This window comes from Anopheles aquasalis, chromosome 2 (assembly GCF_943734665.1).
Source record: "Anopheles aquasalis chromosome 2, idAnoAquaMG_Q_19, whole genome shotgun sequence".
Classification (NCBI taxonomy): domain Eukaryota; kingdom Metazoa; phylum Arthropoda; class Insecta; order Diptera; family Culicidae; genus Anopheles; species Anopheles aquasalis.
Window position 1 is genome coordinate 28,710,001 of NC_064877.1, and position 17,500 is coordinate 28,727,500.

Below are 17,500 nucleotides of genomic sequence, written 5' to 3' on the forward strand. Positions count from 1 at the left end.
ACTACTTCGACCCTTCAGCGCCCAAAGGCTCTTTCCGCCCTGGCCCTTTTGCATTTTTTTTTTTTCGTTTGGTGCATCTCCCTTCGCAATTCGCACCACTGCGGGCACTGCGCATCACTCCAAAAAGCCCGCTGACATCATTGGGCGCGCGCGCGCGCGTGACACCTTCCGACGTAAGAAAGTGAGCAATTATGTTGATTTATGGTTTTATTATCCTCCTGAGATAGTACAGTGTGCCTGCGTGGCAGTGTGTGTGTTTGTTTGTGTGCCGGTGCAACTGAGAAGCGTCCGGTGCGGTCAGTGGTCGAGTGCACGCGTCCATTAACTACGCAGCACCAGCAGCTAGCCTGCGCGATCGCTAGCGTCCTGTCGTCGAATGCAACAAACGGTGAAACTCTTTTGCCTATTATACTGTGAATGTGCACCTACGCGGTCACCGGACGGCAGTGGTGTCAATTCTGCCTCCGATGATGCAATACTTTTCGTTTCGGAACTCGTGAAGATCCATCCGAGAATGTCCACAAGCTCCTCCTCGGTTGCTCGATCGATCGTAGATCGATTATGGATGAAATATTGGTGCAACATGATGCCACAGCGCATTCACTCTCTTCTTAATAGCGAATCGCGATCCTTGGCACTAATCGACGATCGACGATTGAGTTGTCACACAGCCGAATTCGCATGCTCGATACCGAAAAATTCAGTGCAAAGCTTCAGCATCGTGATTCGGATTGATGGCGGACCATCCGACCGATCCGGAGATTGATGGCGTTATCTCTAACACCAATCACGGTCATGGTTTGCGATTTTGTCGGTGTAGCGGCGCGCCGCTATTGCATAAATCATGCGCCTGCAGTTCTCTTCGTGTGCCCGGAGTGAGCCATTTTTCACCTCAACATCACTTCGTCTTCAACTGATCGACCAGTTCCAGGGCTGTTCAGGGTGATAAAATTATGAAGGCGAATTAGTAAGCGCCACCGCCACCACCACCGAGCCACTGCCCTACAGCGTCTTTTGTTGACAACAACGAGTGGACTAGATGGTTCTCTCTTTCTCGTGTTGCTTCTAGTCCAAGTCGTCCTCCGTCTAGTCGCTATGCTGGCCCTGGGCGCGATGGTCAAACAACACCTTTGCATCTGCCCGGAGTAGGGTTGTCTGTTTGCGTTATTATTAGCTTGCACGCCTTGTAAGGGTCGTCAAAACGGGTTTTACCAAACGAAATTGAAAGATGTTCCCCAATCATCTTCCGATGTCGGACGGTGCTAATAGCCATGCCGTAACACTTCCGCGATTTCCGATTCTGCCACCAACGCCACCAAAAGCCCCCCAAGAATGTCACCCAACGGGAAAGGTTATATTTATTCGAAAAAATCCATGAGATCCGCGCCCATTAGCACCGATCCCGAGCTGGCAACGGACCGCGTTAATGTGCGTTGGTATCGTCGATGTTTTAACGAATTCATGTTGATTTTATGAGCCAAAATACGACCGAACGGTTACTCCAAATGCTGCGATCGCAGTGGAAGGTTCCTTTTGATAGATCTGCTCTTGGTGGACCGAACGATTTGGCAATCTAGTTTGCAACTCTATCCTTGAAAATCACTGGCCAACGGCGATCTGAAAGTTACTTTTGGGAGTGGTAACCGGGGAGACACACGGCCCGGCTGCCGGTCTGCTGGGGTCAGTCAAATTTCCGGTGGCCAGCGAACGGGTTGATTTAGAGTTTTTTTTTTTCTTCCGTTTTACAAAAACCATGTGAGAGTGAAACAAAGACAGAAAGGCAGTAAAAGAAAGAGACAAAAGAAGAAATAAAAACTAGCAAAGAAATGAGCGAAACGGTTCGCTAAAACAATACTTCGCGCAACCGGCAAGGTCGGCTGCCGGCCGGTGGAGCGCTTAGGCAACGGTGGTTCAAAGACACACGCTCCCATTTTTCGCCAAAAATTGTACCACCACCCAACGCGTTGAATATTATAAGGCCGTGTCTTCAAGGCAGCGAGATGAATGGATGAATCATAATCGCCAGCTACTGCTAACTAGATTAAACGCCTATGTAATGAACTCTGTGTGAACCGCGCCCTTGGGCACCCTGGGAATGCCTCTAACATACTATCCTTTTCATCCGTCAAGGCCACAGCGTACCACCGCCGGTGTCACAATGGTCGTTGCAAAAAAAGGCGCAAATCATTCCGCTATCACTTAGCACGCGTAGCCCACCACGCACCACCATGCAGGAGGGGAACGGGGTTTAACTCACGGTTACTAATCGCATTCCAAACATGCTCGCGGAGGAGCTGGTACGGTTCCACGTTTAGCCAGTTGGTAGAATCAATCGATAACAATGGCTCGGAACAGGCGTTTTATGTCCAAATATGTCGTTTAGTCGTTTCCCTGTCCCGTTTCCCTGTGGCCTGTGACCGGGCTGGGTGGGTGGTCAGCGGCCAGCAAAACGCAAGGACAAATCGGCATCGTCCATGCGGAGAACGTCGCAGAATACGAATCGATCACTTTTGCCGCTTCACCCTGACCAGCACATCAATTATCTTTGACTCGTACGACATTTGCGGCGGTCATCCGGTAAGGCTTTCGCGTCGCAAATCATCGCATCCGTTTGGCGGACAACGGTGAGGACTGGTTGTGTCACTGGTGCGATGTTGGAACGATGGAGATTAATTCGATGATTGTGGTGTTAGGCTCCGCGTTGCCTCCTCCTCCGGTTTTTAAACGGAGTTATGCGATATCCACTTTCCTTGCTATCAGCTCCAGCTAAACTTGGTATTTAGCCTCGCGTTCACTTCGACAGCATCGCCAGCATGTCGTGTTGACAGCATGGTAGTTTGCTTCCGATTGTCCAAACAGCAACCTTCACACTGAAGCTAAGGACTATCTCTTAGCGTAATAGTAAAAAGAAAGCCCCGTAAATCCTTTCCAAGACTCCTTCCTTAAACAACAACAGAACAAAACAAATATCAAAAAAAAAACAAAAGCAATTTAAATTGTTGTGACCAGGTAGCCATGACCAGCTGCCATACAAATCAATTCTGTTGGCCATTTACGATTGCGATAGAAACATCAGCATACAAGACAGACAAGACAGAAGAGGTACCGCCGCTGCCGGCCGATTCATGTTACCGCGCAGTGTAAATCGAATTCAATCGTCCCGGCGGCCGGGGCAGGGACCCGAAGAGTGTACAAAAACTAACGATCTATCCCACTCCTCTCAAACCTGGCAACGATCACGATCGATTGCCGAAAATCACAGGCACCCCAAAAAACCGGAGGCATCGCTACGCGCCCCTCCATTCGGGGGCCGATGTTACTCTGACAAATTGACGCTTGGCCGAGCTGCGCTGCACGTTGCTGCTGCGGCTGCTGGTGCTGCTGAAGGCTTCGATGATCGGGCTGGCAGCCGAGTAGCTTTAGTTGAGCGGCGCACGCCAACAACAGCGCACTCTTGATCAAAGTCGTAGCGAACGATCGGATTCCTTTCCGATCCTGATCCTACATTTGGAAAGGACCACTTGCTCTTGTTCTCTCTCTGTCTCTGTGTGTGAATACTGTGCAACGCAACCGCGCGACGTTTCCTCGCTGATCCGTGATAGAAGTCACGCAAACGAAGATGGAAACGCTGCTGGAGTTGTCGTCGAACGCCACGCTGCTGCTGGCGACGGACGAAATCGGTGCACCGAGCTTCTCTTTCGTCGAGCGAAAGTGGAACGCCTTCCTGGATATCATCGGTACGGTGCACCTAGTGCCTGGGTGACTTATCGCTGGCTAATCCCAAGTGTCCCTTTTTTTCTCCTCCTCCTTCTCCTCCTCGCCACAATCCTGGATATCGCGTCGCAGGTGACGATCCCGATACGCTGTACATGTGGTTTCTGACCGCGTACACGTACGGGTTCTACTGGGTGGTCGGTGGTCTGTTCGTGCTGATGGATGTCCTGAACAAGCCGGCCTTTTTGCGCAAATTCAAGAACCAACCGGGCGCAAACGAACCCCTCGAGTGGTCGCGGCTTAAGGATCTGGTGAAAACTGTCGCCTATAATCAGATCTGTTTCGGGTTGCCCACCTCGTTCCTGTCGTACCATGGGCGTAAGCTGATCACCGATGTGCTGCCAGATCCACGCATCCTCCCTTCACCGTACGTGATCGTACGGGATGTGCTGGTGTGTATCGTGGCCTGGGAGATCACGTTCTACTACAGCCACCGATTGCTGCACTCGAGCTTCTTCTACAAGCGTGTCCACAAGCAGCACCACCAGTGGACGGCCCCGGTCGCCTGGTCCGCCATGTACGCGCATCCGTTCGAGTTCATTATCAGCGATCTGCTGCCAGTGTACGTCGGGCCCGCCCTCATGACCAGTCACGTCTTTACGATCCTCATCTGGTTCACGTTCGTCATGATGGACACGCTGGTCGATCACTCGGGCTACCATCTGCCGGTGCTCGGTAGCTCCGAGATGCACGACTACCATCATCTCAAGTAAGTCACGTGGTAGAGCTGGGCCTAGCGCCTAGAAGAGTGGGAGTTTCTTCCTTCATCCGCCCCAATCTGGATGTCGTGCCATTCACTCTAGTGAATGTGCGGTTACTCGCGCTGAAGATTCAGGACTTGATCGAGACCTGTCCTTGCTCGGGGATCGGGTCCTTGTTTATTACGTAAAAGTGCAACCAGGCTGGCTGCAACCGGTATCGTGGAAGACTCGATAACAATGAACCCTTATGAGTGCAATTCCAAAATGTTTCTGTAACAACACTAGTGACCGTAGACAATCAGTGACACCGACGTGGTAGTAGTGAGATTTATAAATGCGATTATGCCCAGAGTATCCATTGAGCCCCTCCGCCGGAGCATTCCCTGCCAATCGCACCGGCACCGCTCACGTGTTCTACGGTAAACCGGCTCACCAAAAGTTGCTCCCAGGATCAGCCGAGTGGCAAAAGTTCTTCCGCATTATTGGGCGAAATCGCACGATCACGATACCGATCATCGAATTTGCATATCGGACGGCGGGCAAAAGTTGGCAAAGGTTATAAAATGCTAAATTCGCCGAACATCAACGACACCAATCACATGGTCGTGTGCGGAAACAGAAAAAAAAACCCCGTGGCTCGGATCCGCGCCTTCGGGTCAGGTTTTCCTCGTTTGAACTACGATCTTGACCTCGCCATCCGTGAGTGGAACAGAGCGATCTTTCAATTTCGCGTAGATCCAGTTTCCGGTGGAGCTTATCCCGTTGTCGCGTGCTCCGATCCATGCGTCCAAACTGCGTGCACGGTTGATCGTTGAAAAGGTCTCGCTGACGGCGCAACCATTGGAGTTGGATGCGCTCGGTGCGCTCACGTAGTCACGGTTCAGTTAGTCCAACGATTAGAAAGGTAATCGGAGGATCGATCGAACCATCCTTAAAAACATTCAGCCCAGAAGAGGAGTTCCAACATTCACAAAACCTTTCTATTTGTGCGCCGTGTTGGCTAATGTTTTGGTTTGAATTTTGTTGAAAGCCACTCTGGTGGCAAGTAGTGTGTGTCCGATTCCCCGTTCCCTTCCCAAAACGAACGCAAAATGGACCGAACGAACAAGGACGGCTACAGAGGGAACTTTCTACTTTGATCTTGACACTTAACTCACGCGCTCACAGGCCCAGCAGCAACGGTGGCCACTTGGTGTCGTAGGCTACCGAGCACACGCGAACCCACGATCACCACCGAATTCTCTCCGAATCCGAATGAATGAACTGACCGATCTAAGGTCACTAGGCCGCAGCTCCCACTAGTAGCGTCTAACGCGCATTGCGTAATCCTAACTTTAGGCGGCCCAGCGCATAGCAACAGACAAAACAGAGAAAAAACCAGTCCTAAAGCCCCTGCGTCTAAGCCCTTCGAATACCAGCGCCCCAAACGACTTGCACGGTCGATGGCGTCAAAGCAGTTCCACCGATGATTACGTTACGATATGACGACGTAGATCACGCGGGCCTTGATGGTGCTTCTCCCAAACAGACACACTCGCTAACGCCTCTCACGCTGTTTGGTCGGAAATGGTGAAACTGTGATTCGCAACGCTGATCACCACGAAGGTTAGGATTCTGCTCAAACTTAAAACTATATCAAACACGCCACGTGTTTAAGTGGACACACCCGATTCATAACATGGACCGAGTATGTTATCGCTGTCGTACAGATCGTCATCTATCGCACCTAGACCTGGTAACAATTGGAGCCGTCAGTCGGAAGAACAATTTCAAGTTATTTCCGCTTCCTTTGCTCCAATTAATATATCGATCATGTCGTCCGGTGTCCTAACCAACTGGGTCCATTCACCGGTAGAGCCGACATGTCACTTATCGCGAACCAATAAATTAGAAATCCTCTTTAGATGGAACGCACCCCTTACGTCGGTCGCTCGCGTGAGAAACCTTTTGCCCGTGGAATGAGAGACACTTTTTTTTAATCCGTTTTCTTTTCTGTTTCTTTTTTCTCTTGTCGTTCCTGCTGGCCAGATTCAACCAGTGTTATGGTCTGTTCGGTTGGTGCGACGGACTCCACGGTACGGATAGCGAGTTCCGCAAGAAGAAGCAATACCAACGGCACCATCGCATCTTTGGCCTCAAGTCAGCGCGTGAGCTCGTCCCAGAGCACTGAGCAGTCGTTGTAGTCGCAGTAGTACCAGCAGCAGCAGCTCGCCTGCACGGTAGCAAAGTAGGCTACGGTGCGGCAGGATGCTTTCTTCTAGAGAAGCCTTCACGATCGCGCCCGATCGTACTTGTAAATAGAGTAACCGATGCGTATCACCTCGTCAGCCCTCGGCGGTCATTGGTCAATCACGGTGGAGCCAAGGGTCATCACGGCTCCCTGCACCCTTGGCTTCCGGGGCCAGCAGATGGCAGTGCGGATGGACCGAGCAACGCGCACACCAAACCCAACGAACTATGGCCCGGAAATGCGACATACACACGGCCACTTTCACGGTCAATGATCGAGAATGTTCGACGAGAAGATATGACGATTGCCTAACGAAAGGGCGAGGTGACTGACATTGGCCAAACGCAAACCCTTTTAATGTTAGTTGAAGCTCTACGAGCGGTCTTTAATATTTTTTTTTAATAAACATAAGTATTCGAAATACTAACGGAACGGAAAAAAGTTCAGTCATCTCAATCACCGTTATTGTCGCCTGCCGAAGGGCGCTATGCTGGTCGCGTGCCACGAATGCTGAGGTGTCGCGAACGGGCAGGAAGCCCCGCCATATTGCTCGCGGCTAATCATAAACATGTAACCACCTGCGCTAAATTTCGATTAATGTTCGTTGTGTTTTACGATTAGCACTGTCCGCGGTACCCCTTACAATCGGTTCAACGTTCTCCCCACCGGTGGCCGTTTTCGTCACGCGTGAAAGAAAATCAAGCTACGATTAAGGTTGTTTAGCTAAGAGCCTCGAGCACGTCGCACAGAGGCAAGGCAAGCGAGAGAGACCATCGTAAACAACTTCCAACGGAACAACAACCTGGATGCTGTCGTTTCGGGCACCGGCAAGTAGGGCAGGTCGAGCGGATGAGATCGCGGATCTCGCGTTGGTGCCTGTTATTAAAGGACAATGACTTGAGAGTTTTGAGGAGTTCTTTTTTTACCACTGCCGTGTATGGTCAAGCAGCGAACCATGCATTTGTGGCCGATTTTTTTTCTAATGTGTGTGGGATCCTTTCTAGAACGTTCTCGGTTACAAATTGCGTTTGCAATAGACACATCACGTACGGCAACTGGGCCAATAGAGTCAATTTCAATAATGAGGGTTTTTGTGTATGCTGCAGGCTATCATTTTTTTCCTCTTCCTGGAAGCCGCTCAAAGCAGTAGAAAGCACAAAGGGTACATTAGAAATCGATCGCGAGGTCACGTTGCGCTGTTGCGTAAAGTGTCAAGGACGATTATGGTAATATGAAGCGAACAAAAAAGAATAGAGAAACAGAACTCCAGCTTGACTGCAACGAATCTTTACATATTTTGAAACTGTTTCCATGTCTAGAGAGCAGCTATTCCAAAGGAGAAACAGATAGGATTTTTCTTTTTTTTTTTTTTGAGCGGATCGATCCAGAATGCAGCAGAATTGAAATAATAAGGAATCGAATACCTTGCTACAAACAGTAAGAAATCCGAAAAACTTAATGAAAGAACGAATGAAAGATAAGATCAATACTCCTCCGATGACCGTCGAACGTTGCATAAAAGAACTGGAAAGATGCGTATATGCATGCAGGGAAGTTGTTTGTTGGAACTTTATTTTTTTGTATATACTGCTCGAAGAACTTATTTATGCGATAATTATGCATCCGGTAAAAATGGTTCACGTTCGAAGTATTCAACAGCCACACGTTTTTTGGGGCATTATCAAAAACTTCGTACAACCTCTAGCCTGAATGGTTTGTACTCGTTAATTATATTTACTTTAACAAATTTCAGAATATTGTTTTAAAAGTTTCGAATAATTGTTATGAGGAAGAAATTTAAAAAAAAATCACCCCGCGACGATGCCCTGTTCCCGCGAATCTCCAGTCCTGCAGGACTGGCCTGTCTCTTTGTGACACATGTGTCTCTTTGTGAAATATAAACATTCTTGAACGGTTTATCGGTTCGAAAAAAGCAATTAAAAATGCAAAAAAAAAACATTTTATGCACTTTTTTTAAGAAGCGTCCTGCAAGCACTTTTTAAAACAGCAACAAAAAAGGTAATCTGATTGTCCTCTAAATCACCTTAAGCACACTCGCTCTGAAGCATTACACACGCTCAGGTCATTCGATCAAGTGTAAAGTGTAGTTTGAAATTTATTCTTTTTGGCAAAAAAAAAAACAAACCAAGAAGGAGAAACATTTTTATAGTCCACACAAACACATGCACAAACTAGGATTATGATCCAATCCAGGTCGATTGATCTCTGGATCCAGCAGGACATGAAATTAATCGTAAATAGAATGCAGATCTCCATATATGACATAGAAGTGGAAATCAATTGATGTAAAAAACAGCACACACTGCATTATATAAAGTTACACGCTGTTAGTATATAAAGGCACACACCCAGCGCCGATCGCGAACGCAGGTGATCTCCGTCGAGTGCGGCGCTATCGTGCAGACTAGCGTGCAACTATCGTGCAGACTAGCGTGCAAATATCGTGCAACAAGCACCGGGTAGCATGCAAACTGATAGAAGTGATCACGAGGACAGCGATCTCATGATATCCTGTCCGATTCCTTAAGGATTGCTTTTTTCGGTTTAATCATTGCTATGGTAGGCATGAAAAAATCTGTTATGTACCTGGCCATAATTATTCACTAATGTCTTAATTACTTCGCTCACGAGTGTTTCGTATTTTTCGTGTGCCTCGTATATTGCAATTTTCGTTTAACTTTACTCGATTTTTTTTTTTAACATATATCAGGAGGGACGAGCCGTATGTTATGCCCGATTCTTTTTTATGTTGTATAATAATAGTGAAGATCCAACCTGAGAAAAAGACAAATCAAGAAGCGTACGTTGAGTGATATTACTCTCTACCTCGCAAATAGTAGGGATCAAAGTATTCTCTTTCCAAATCACACCGACATTATGTTCTACCAACATATTCTCGTTTTATAAATTCTCAATCACAACCAGAAACATACCTTGCGATCGACATAGCGAGCCGCATATATGATACTCTTCGCACGTGGTCGCTATTATTCCACACTCTTGCGTATGTGAATACGTGTTTACTCCTCAAAATCTCTGATGAATCTTTGATGGATCCGGTAAGCACTTCAAACGAAGTTACACGTTTCCGAAATCCTCGGTAACACCACACTGGAAGCAAATTGGCAAGAATAGACAACACAGACAACTGGTTGTCCTACACTGACATCACTTTTACCAAATCCTCACATTCTTCGCACCTCTAACGGCAAACAGAGAACGGTCAACATTCTCCCGTTGTTTGCCCCACCATCGGCCAGTGTTGCTGGCTGGCGCACCGTGATCGTGCCGAAGACCCAAGGCCGTTTCGCCGTAATGCGCCTAATTGCTACGCCGCTGAAACATTTTAATGTAAGCAGCAAAGGGTCGTGCACCGGAATGGTCGGCCGTTGGAAAGCACTACCTCACCTTGCCGTGTTTTCACGAGATAGATCTGAGGAGGAGTGGTTTTCGTTTCGTTGTTTTTTTTTCAACCTCTTACCGCTCTTTTTGGGTAGCTAGGTATTTCTCAAAACTCAAATAACAGGACAGTGTAGACCTGAGTCTCACGAAAGACACCTCCGAAGTCACAACTAGCAGCCGGGGCCTGCGTGAGTTTGTACATGCGTGCGTACGTGCGTGCATGCATTACCTCAATGGCTCGCGTCAAAGCCATTCAAACCGTTGACTGCATCTGATCGGATTAGCTTTAATGGTGGGACTGTGGATTGTGGAAAAGAGTAGCGTCGTGAGCACAACAGTGGACAGTGTTGTATTGTTTAGTGATCGTTGCCCTTTGGCTAAAGCACACATCGGTGAAGATGAATTTCACAGGTTTTGGTGAATCGTCCGTTAATCTAACGATAGGCACACAGGAAAGTGTCGCACAGTTTATCGAACATCAGCAGAATCTTTCGCGTGGCCTCGTAGAACCTTACTGGAATGCGTTGCTGGATGTCATCGGTATGCTGGCTGCGAATCTGTTCTTCTCCTTTCCCTGTAGCGTGATGATGAGCGCAAGTGATAGACTAACTAGTGACCTGTCTCTACGTTTCGTTTAGGCGATGATCCGGATATGCTGTACGTTTGGTACCTGACGATTTACTCCTACGGTCTGTTCTGGATCGTCGGTGGTCTGTTTGTCCTAATGGACCTAACGAATTGGCCCCGATTTATGCGCAAGTACAAAACACAACCCGGTACCAATGAACCACTGGAGTGGAATCGTTTCACGCATCTCGTCCGAACGGTGCTCTACAACCAGCTAGTATTCGGCATTCCAACTACGTACGTCGTGTATCACATCAACAAGTACATGGTCGAGTGTGTGCCCGACGTACGCTACGTGCCACCGCTCGATGTGCTGCTGCGCGATATGGTCGTGTGTATCCTGGGCTGGGAGGTTGGGTTCTACTACACCCACCGGATATTCCACAGTCGCCATTTTTATCAACGATTCCACAAACTGCACCACGAGTGGCGCGCACCCGTGGCACTGTCGGCCATGTACGCCCATCCGCTCGAGTTCGTCGTCAGTGATCTGCTACCGGTTTACCTCGGTCCGGCCATCATGAAGTGTCACGTCTTCACGATGGTTCTGTGGCTCACGTTCGTCATGTGGGACACGATCGGTGACCATTCCGGTTACCATCTGCCGTTCCTGGGAAGCTCAGAATCGCACGACTACCATCATCAGAAGTAAGTGGTCTAACCTTGCACTCACAATAAATCTCTTTCGAATCGAGTTTCCAAAAGTAAACTCTCCATATGGTCGACCCCCATTGCTTGACCATTTTGCCACCATTTGCCTGTCGCAAGCGTGTAGCGAGAGTAAAATCCGCAGTACAATTAAACCATTAAAAACGGTTCGGTTTCGAGACGCACAACACCTTGCACCGTTTGTAACCTAAGTGATTTTTATTAGAAGCACGTTGTACGGTTCAGCGAGTATACGATAGTGACCTACGTCGCGCGATATCGAACTCGACCCGCTACGCCTATCGTTGCTTCTGCTTGTAGCGAGATTACGGCTTACATTAATAAACATTAACCCGCCCGCATTTGCTTGTGTCCGATTTGCAGCTTCAACCAGTGCTACGGCAACTACGGGATCTGTGATCGACTGCACGGAACGAATGATGAGTTCCGCAAGAAGAAGCAATACCAGCGCCATTACCGAATCTTCAGCCTCAAGTCGGCGCGCGAGCTGGTGCCGGTTCGATGAGTAGCATCAACTAAAATATACATAGCTAGTTCAAACGTTTTAGTTCGTAGAAATCTTTCGCTTCGCGTTAATCAGAGATCACTCAAATTTGGCCCTTTGGCCGACATAGGCGACGCATGACAACACCGAAAACCATTGCACAAACACACAACACAATGCACACGCACGCCACACGCCGTTTATGACTCGTGAGGGGGTGTACCGAACCGCTACCGACCGATCGTAAAATCGCCTCGTCGATTGTTGTGTCGAGGTGATCAGCAATCCGTGCCCGGTATGATCAGCGAACTGCCCCACCGCTAGCCACCGTGGTTCGCCCAAATGGACAAAGTAAATTGGCAAAAATGGAATCCCCCACTACATCTAACATGCACGCGTGCTGCACATCCCCAGTATCCGCCCAAATGCCGTCTAATGCACCACGCAGTCCAGTTTGCTCATTCTGGAATCTGTTGTGAGTCAGCTCGAAACTGAACCGTTTTTTGTGAATCGGGAATCGGGATCCCTGCTCCGGTGGAAATGGAGTACCTGCCGCTACCGAATGCTGCCAACATCTCCAACGTACCATCGTTCATCAATGGCACGCTACTCGAAGCGACCATCCCGGTACACGGGATGGGCTTTATCGAAAGCAAGTGGAATCAACTGCTGGATGTGATCGGTAGGTGGTTAGTGGCACTGGAGTGGCGATAGACGTTCAGTGGAAGTACAAGTGAATCGTTCGTCTCAAAAACCGCACCATTTGATTGTCCTACCTCATCGCCCACAGGAGACGATCCCGATATGCTGTACGTTTGGTTCCTGGTCACTTACACGTACTCGTTGTTCTGGTTCGTGGGCTTACTGTTCACCGGTATGGATCTGACAGGAAGGCCGCGAGCCCTGCGTAAGTACAAGATACAGCCCGGCACCAACGAACCACTGGAGTGGAATCGCTTCACGCATCTCGTCCGCGTTGTGCTGCGCAATCAGTTCGCGTTCGGTATTCCGACCGCGTACCTGATGTACCGCGCCGCCAGACTGATCGTCACCGAAGTTCCGCCTGTCCGCGTGCTACCGGCACCGTGGATTATCGTCCGGGATCTGGCAGTCTGCGTGCTGAGCTGGGAGATTGGTTACTACTACACGCACCGGCTGCTGCACCATGGCAGCATGTACCGGCGGTTTCACAAGCAGCACCACGAGTGGCGTTCCCCTGTTGCCCTGTCCGCCATGTACTCCCATCCGGTGGAGTTTGTGCTGAGTGATCTGCTGCCGGTTTACATCGGACCAGCGCTCATGCGGTGCCACGTGTTCACCGTCGCTCTCTGGTTTACTTACGTCATGGTGGACACGCTCGTCGACCACTCCGACTATCATCTCCCTTTTTTGGCCAGCTCGGAGTTTCACGATTATCATCACTTTAAGTAAGTACTGGTGGCGCTGTTATCGATGTATCGTGCATCCATCCCACGGCTTTTCTTTGCCTATCTTTACGACAGCTTCAACCAGTGTTTTGGCAATTCCGGCCTGTGGGATCTGGTTCACGGAACGGCGAAAGAGTTTCTGCGCAAAAAACAATTCCAACGGCACTATCGACTGTTAAGCTTTAGATCGGCCCACGAGGCAATACCAGATAAGGAAATGTAAGAGTATAGTAGCATTATACGAACGTTAACTGTGACCATTCAAACAAAGTCCAACAGTAAAATGTAACATTTAATGGATTTTGAGTTTTTGATTGATTTGAACTATTTTCGCTAGCTTGCGAATACGATTGACACGCCGCTGGAAAAGGTAAGTGAAAGGTAATAATCATTAACAACAGGTGTTGAAGGACGATCCGTCTATGGCTGTTGCTAACAACCACAAAGCATAGCGGAAGATGGAAATAGATAACACCTTAGCACGCATGCATGTCTAGTGAATGATCAGCGCAGTCCTCACGATCGTGGCTTGTACCCTTCTTTGGTGCCGTTGGCTACCAGTGGTGCAGCAATTGCATAAGCAACATCGTTCGTCATCTTTAACGGTCCACTTGCTATGGTTTTTTTTGGTTAGCGGATCAATGCCACGCTCCTAATGGAGCCGACTCCTAATGATCCGCGCCGTGATCGTCGGCACGCATCTTCGTAACCTCCTTTTCGCAACTCTTTCGGCTGACCCGGTGAACCCTTCGCGCCCTTGTGCTTGAAGGACAACCTTTCGAAATGTCGAACGTGGTAGCAGGGGCGGAGTGCTGGCGAAGGTCAGCATTAAAGGGAAAATTTATTTTCCTAGCTAACTAAAGGGTAGCGGTTTGCCAACCAGGTATTCGACCGTTTCTATCCCTGTTCATGGCGGGTAGATTTACAGGTTGAACAGCCCTGAACCAGATGGTGCACTGCGCAGTTCGATCACCGTCCGAAATGACACAATCAATCAATCATAACGGCAAGTTCGTAACGTGCTAGATGCTGGACAACAGATTAGAATGCGGTGCTGGAAGCCGCCTGCACGCCTTGACGCTGCATAGATTATGACCAACAAAAGCCTGTAGGCTCGTGTATGAAAATGGTACTATCCCTGGCCTTTGTTGTTGACTATTCTTCGCGTCTCGAATGATTGAGACGATGAACACACCTTTAAGTCGGAAGGTGTGGGATCGCGCTTACATTGGGGTGGGCTGTATGAAGGACTTTTGGATATAAAAATATGGTCAGATGAGTGGCGACAACGTGAAAAATGACCAGCGATCATGGTTCGCCGATGGAGAGTCCAGGAAATGGAGGGAAAAAGTTGAACATTTTTAGAAAAATAGCTTCATTTTATTTCAAACGTAATGGAAATCGTGGAATGACCATCTCGGGGAATGCTCAGTTAGCAAAGGTAACACCAAACGGAATGCAAATCACTTTACGCTGGTTGTGCACGGTATCCAGCACCATGCGCCGATCGATCACGTCCAGCGACACGAACGTATCCCAAAAGTTGCCCACAATCGCCAGCCGGTGACCTTCGCCGTACACCTTTACATCCACCGGGCTGCAGATCGTCTCATAGTGAATGCCCTTTTCCACCAGCACCCCACTGCCACGGTAGCTACGCGTATCGGTCACGTACGTTCCCAGGCTCTTGATGGCCGCCTGGTTTCGATCGGTGCTGTTCGTAGGTTCAGCGGCCGTAGCCGCAAACACCTTCTTTGTTTTCTTCTCACAAACGGCATAGTCCGATCCGTACGTGTAATCCTCCTTCCGGAACGTGTACGGGCACTTGGGGTTCAGTTCGGCGTAGCTGTTGACCCAGACCGTGCCACACTGCAATCCGTACGCGACCTCGAACGTCAGCGAAAGCTCCTCGGTCCACAGCGACACCGAACCTCCGTTGTTGGCGTTGGCCAGTGTTACCGCTTCCTTGGCCGTACGGAAAACGGAAACCGTTACGATCGGGCTCGGCTGCGGTGCGTTGGCCGATTCCGGTAGCAAATACTGCACTCCCGGCAGCAATGCAAGGGTCGGCTTGATCGTGCTCGCATCCGTGGGACTCTGTACCAGTTGCGCACCGAGATTCTCAGCCTCAGCCAGTGCCTTCTCGAGAGGTTTCTTCAGGAACTGTTTCTGTTCCTCGGTGTACGGCTTCAGTTTCAAGCGAACGAGCTGCAACAGCTCATCCTTTACCGTTTCCTGCACCAGCACGTTCCGGATGGCCCACGGTGCATCGTTCGTTGCCCAAGCGAAGGCCAATCGATCACTGGCCGACTCCAGATCGCACGAGTCGAACACAATCATCGTGCAGTAGGCTTGATGGAGGGCCGGGATGGGCCCGGCTAGCGACAGCTGTTCGTTCCGTGTCTCGGAGAAGGCCGGGAACTGCAGCAGCAGCTCGATCGCTTTGGTCGTGATCGGATTTTCGCCGTAAAAGTACAGCGCAAAGCCCACGCAGGTGGCACGCATGGCCGAGTGCAGATCGAGCAGAATCTCGAACAGTGACTTCCGGCGATCGATCAGCGTCCGGTGCTTGGCGGTCGGCTTATCGACCACCCCATCATCTTCCAGATGCATATAGTGCTGCATAAAGGTCAGCGCGAGCTCCACTTCCTCCGTCGCTTCGGCCTTGGGTAGCAGCTGGACCGCATCGATAAGGGCCGTCTTGTGCTTGGTCACAAAGCTGAGGAAGGTCTCTGCATTCGGCGAAACCACGTAGCGCACGCACTCCAACAGAAGGTTCTGTGAAAACGGTGGAAAATCACGGTCCAACTGATGGAAAGGCTTGGTTTCTTTCGTTTTCTTACCGTGGATCCGTCCATCGTGGCACTCATTTTGTGATGCGTGGATTAGGACAGTAACCGATCGCGTACTACAGCCGAAAATTGTACTGATAAGGGCGGGGGTAAATCGTAAAAACGCCGGCCGATTAGGATTCCTTTTTTCAAAGGCGCCACGAAGGATTTCACTCACACCAACAGCATGTGTCATTGACAGCGTGAGTTCACTTGACGTTTCTCATCAAAACAAAAACGGACCGCTTCGCTGGGCACCGAATTTCACAACTTCAGTCGTGCTTAGTATTTTACGATTTATAAGATAAAATGTTCAATTGTTTACGCATTTCCTCGTGCCTGCTGCGAAGTGGTGCACCGGCTAAATATTCTGCATTTAAATCCATCAGTGCAGCCAGATCCTTCGTCAGCCAGGCGCTTCTAGTCAAACCGCGAACGCCGATTGCTTTCCGTGATGCAACCAAAAAGGTACGTGGGAATCCCCGGAAAGCTGATCCCTCCAATAACCCTTGCTTTCCCATGTTCCCTAGACTGGACAGCTGCTTACACTCGGCAGGGCACTACGCAGTCCCATCAGCCGGTATTGTACGAAAGCGGACACACCGGAGAAAGGCAGCAGGGCGGTCGGATACTGGTTGGCCGGTTGTAGCGGCATGGTGTTCGTGGCCGTCGTTCTAGGTGGGGTAGCCCTATGCTATGCTTTCGTCCTTTACTGCGTCGAGCTCGTGGTGGAGGAGATTGTACAGAGAACTGGCCGAGAACAATAAACATCCCGGTTCCACCCCGTTACTAACTCTTCTTCATCGTTTGCTCGTTCTTCGGATCACCGATCGGATGCGCGCAGGAGGTGTCACGCGGCTAACGGAATCGGGTCTTTCGATGGTAACCTGGAAACTGCTTGGCGAAAAGATGCCCCGCACGGACAGTGAGTGGAAGGAAGAGTTCGAAAAGTATCAACAGTTCCCGGAATTCAAACTGTAAGCAACGGTGCAACTGCCTGACCTTACCAGAACATGCGTGTTCTAATTCGGTTCCCCTTTCTTCGACAGCAAAAACCAGGACATCACACTGCAGGAGTTCAAGCTAATCTGGTACATGGAGTACGGTCACCGGATGTGGGGACGAGCAATCGGGGCCTTCTACGCACTGCCAGCGATCTACTTTTGGACGCGCGGGTACTTTAACCGCGCGATGAAGGTGCGTGTGCTGGCCTTCGGCACGCTGATCGGTCTGCAGGGATTGATGGGCTGGTACATGGTCAAATCGGGTCTAGAGGATCGTTTCCAGGCGGAAAGCGATGTACCACGTGTTTCCCAGTACCGCCTTGCGTCGCA

General features: G+C 49.6%; 5 protein-coding genes across 5 annotated transcripts in view; 4 read left to right on the top strand and 1 right to left on the bottom strand.

Annotated features, from left to right (window-relative positions):
- The first annotated feature begins 146 nt into the window (after positions 1-146).
- LOC126570410 (fatty acid hydroxylase domain-containing protein 2-like) lies at positions 147-7,140 on the top strand. Its single transcript, XM_050228150.1, has 4 exons — positions 147-181; positions 3,603-3,737; positions 3,847-4,483; positions 6,504-7,140. Exons 2-4 carry the CDS (start codon positions 3,620-3,622, stop codon positions 6,643-6,645), a joined length of 897 nt encoding a protein of 298 aa, XP_050084107.1. The 5' UTR covers positions 147-181; positions 3,603-3,619; the 3' UTR covers positions 6,646-7,140.
- Positions 7,141-10,526: 3,386 nt separating this feature from the next.
- Positions 10,527-11,929, top strand: LOC126570411 (fatty acid hydroxylase domain-containing protein 2-like). The gene is made up of 3 exons (XM_050228151.1): positions 10,527-10,668; positions 10,767-11,403; positions 11,788-11,929. The coding sequence occupies exons 1-3, from the start codon at positions 10,527-10,529 to the stop codon at positions 11,927-11,929; spliced, it is 921 nt and encodes a 306-aa protein (XP_050084108.1).
- A 519-nt stretch (positions 11,930-12,448) lies between these two features.
- LOC126572893 (fatty acid hydroxylase domain-containing protein 2-like) lies at positions 12,449-13,558 on the top strand. The gene is made up of 3 exons (XM_050232600.1): positions 12,449-12,590; positions 12,699-13,335; positions 13,411-13,558. Exons 1-3 carry the CDS (start codon positions 12,449-12,451, stop codon positions 13,556-13,558), a joined length of 927 nt encoding a protein of 308 aa, XP_050088557.1.
- Positions 13,559-14,686: 1,128 nt separating this feature from the next.
- LOC126581153 (uncharacterized) lies at positions 14,687-16,333 on the bottom strand. Its single transcript, XM_050244631.1, has 2 exons — positions 16,179-16,333; positions 14,687-16,113 (listed from the first exon to the last, which is right to left on the bottom strand). Exons 1-2 carry the CDS (start codon positions 16,203-16,205, stop codon positions 14,764-14,766), a joined length of 1,377 nt encoding a protein of 458 aa, XP_050100588.1. The 5' UTR covers positions 16,206-16,333; the 3' UTR covers positions 14,687-14,763.
- A 72-nt stretch (positions 16,334-16,405) lies between these two features.
- The window catches only part of LOC126579012 (cytochrome c oxidase assembly protein COX15 homolog), a 1,699-nt gene continuing 604 nt past the window's right edge, over positions 16,406-17,500 (top strand). The window contains exons 1-4 of the mRNA XM_050242213.1: positions 16,406-16,634; positions 16,697-16,844; positions 17,011-17,143; positions 17,216-17,500. The exon at positions 17,216-17,500 is cut by the window's right edge and continues 604 nt beyond it. Coding sequence (XP_050098170.1) covers positions 16,476-16,634; positions 16,697-16,844; positions 17,011-17,143; positions 17,216-17,500 — 725 coding nt within the window. The 5' untranslated portion in view covers positions 16,406-16,475. The remainder of the gene's footprint in view (positions 16,635-16,696; positions 16,845-17,010; positions 17,144-17,215) is intronic.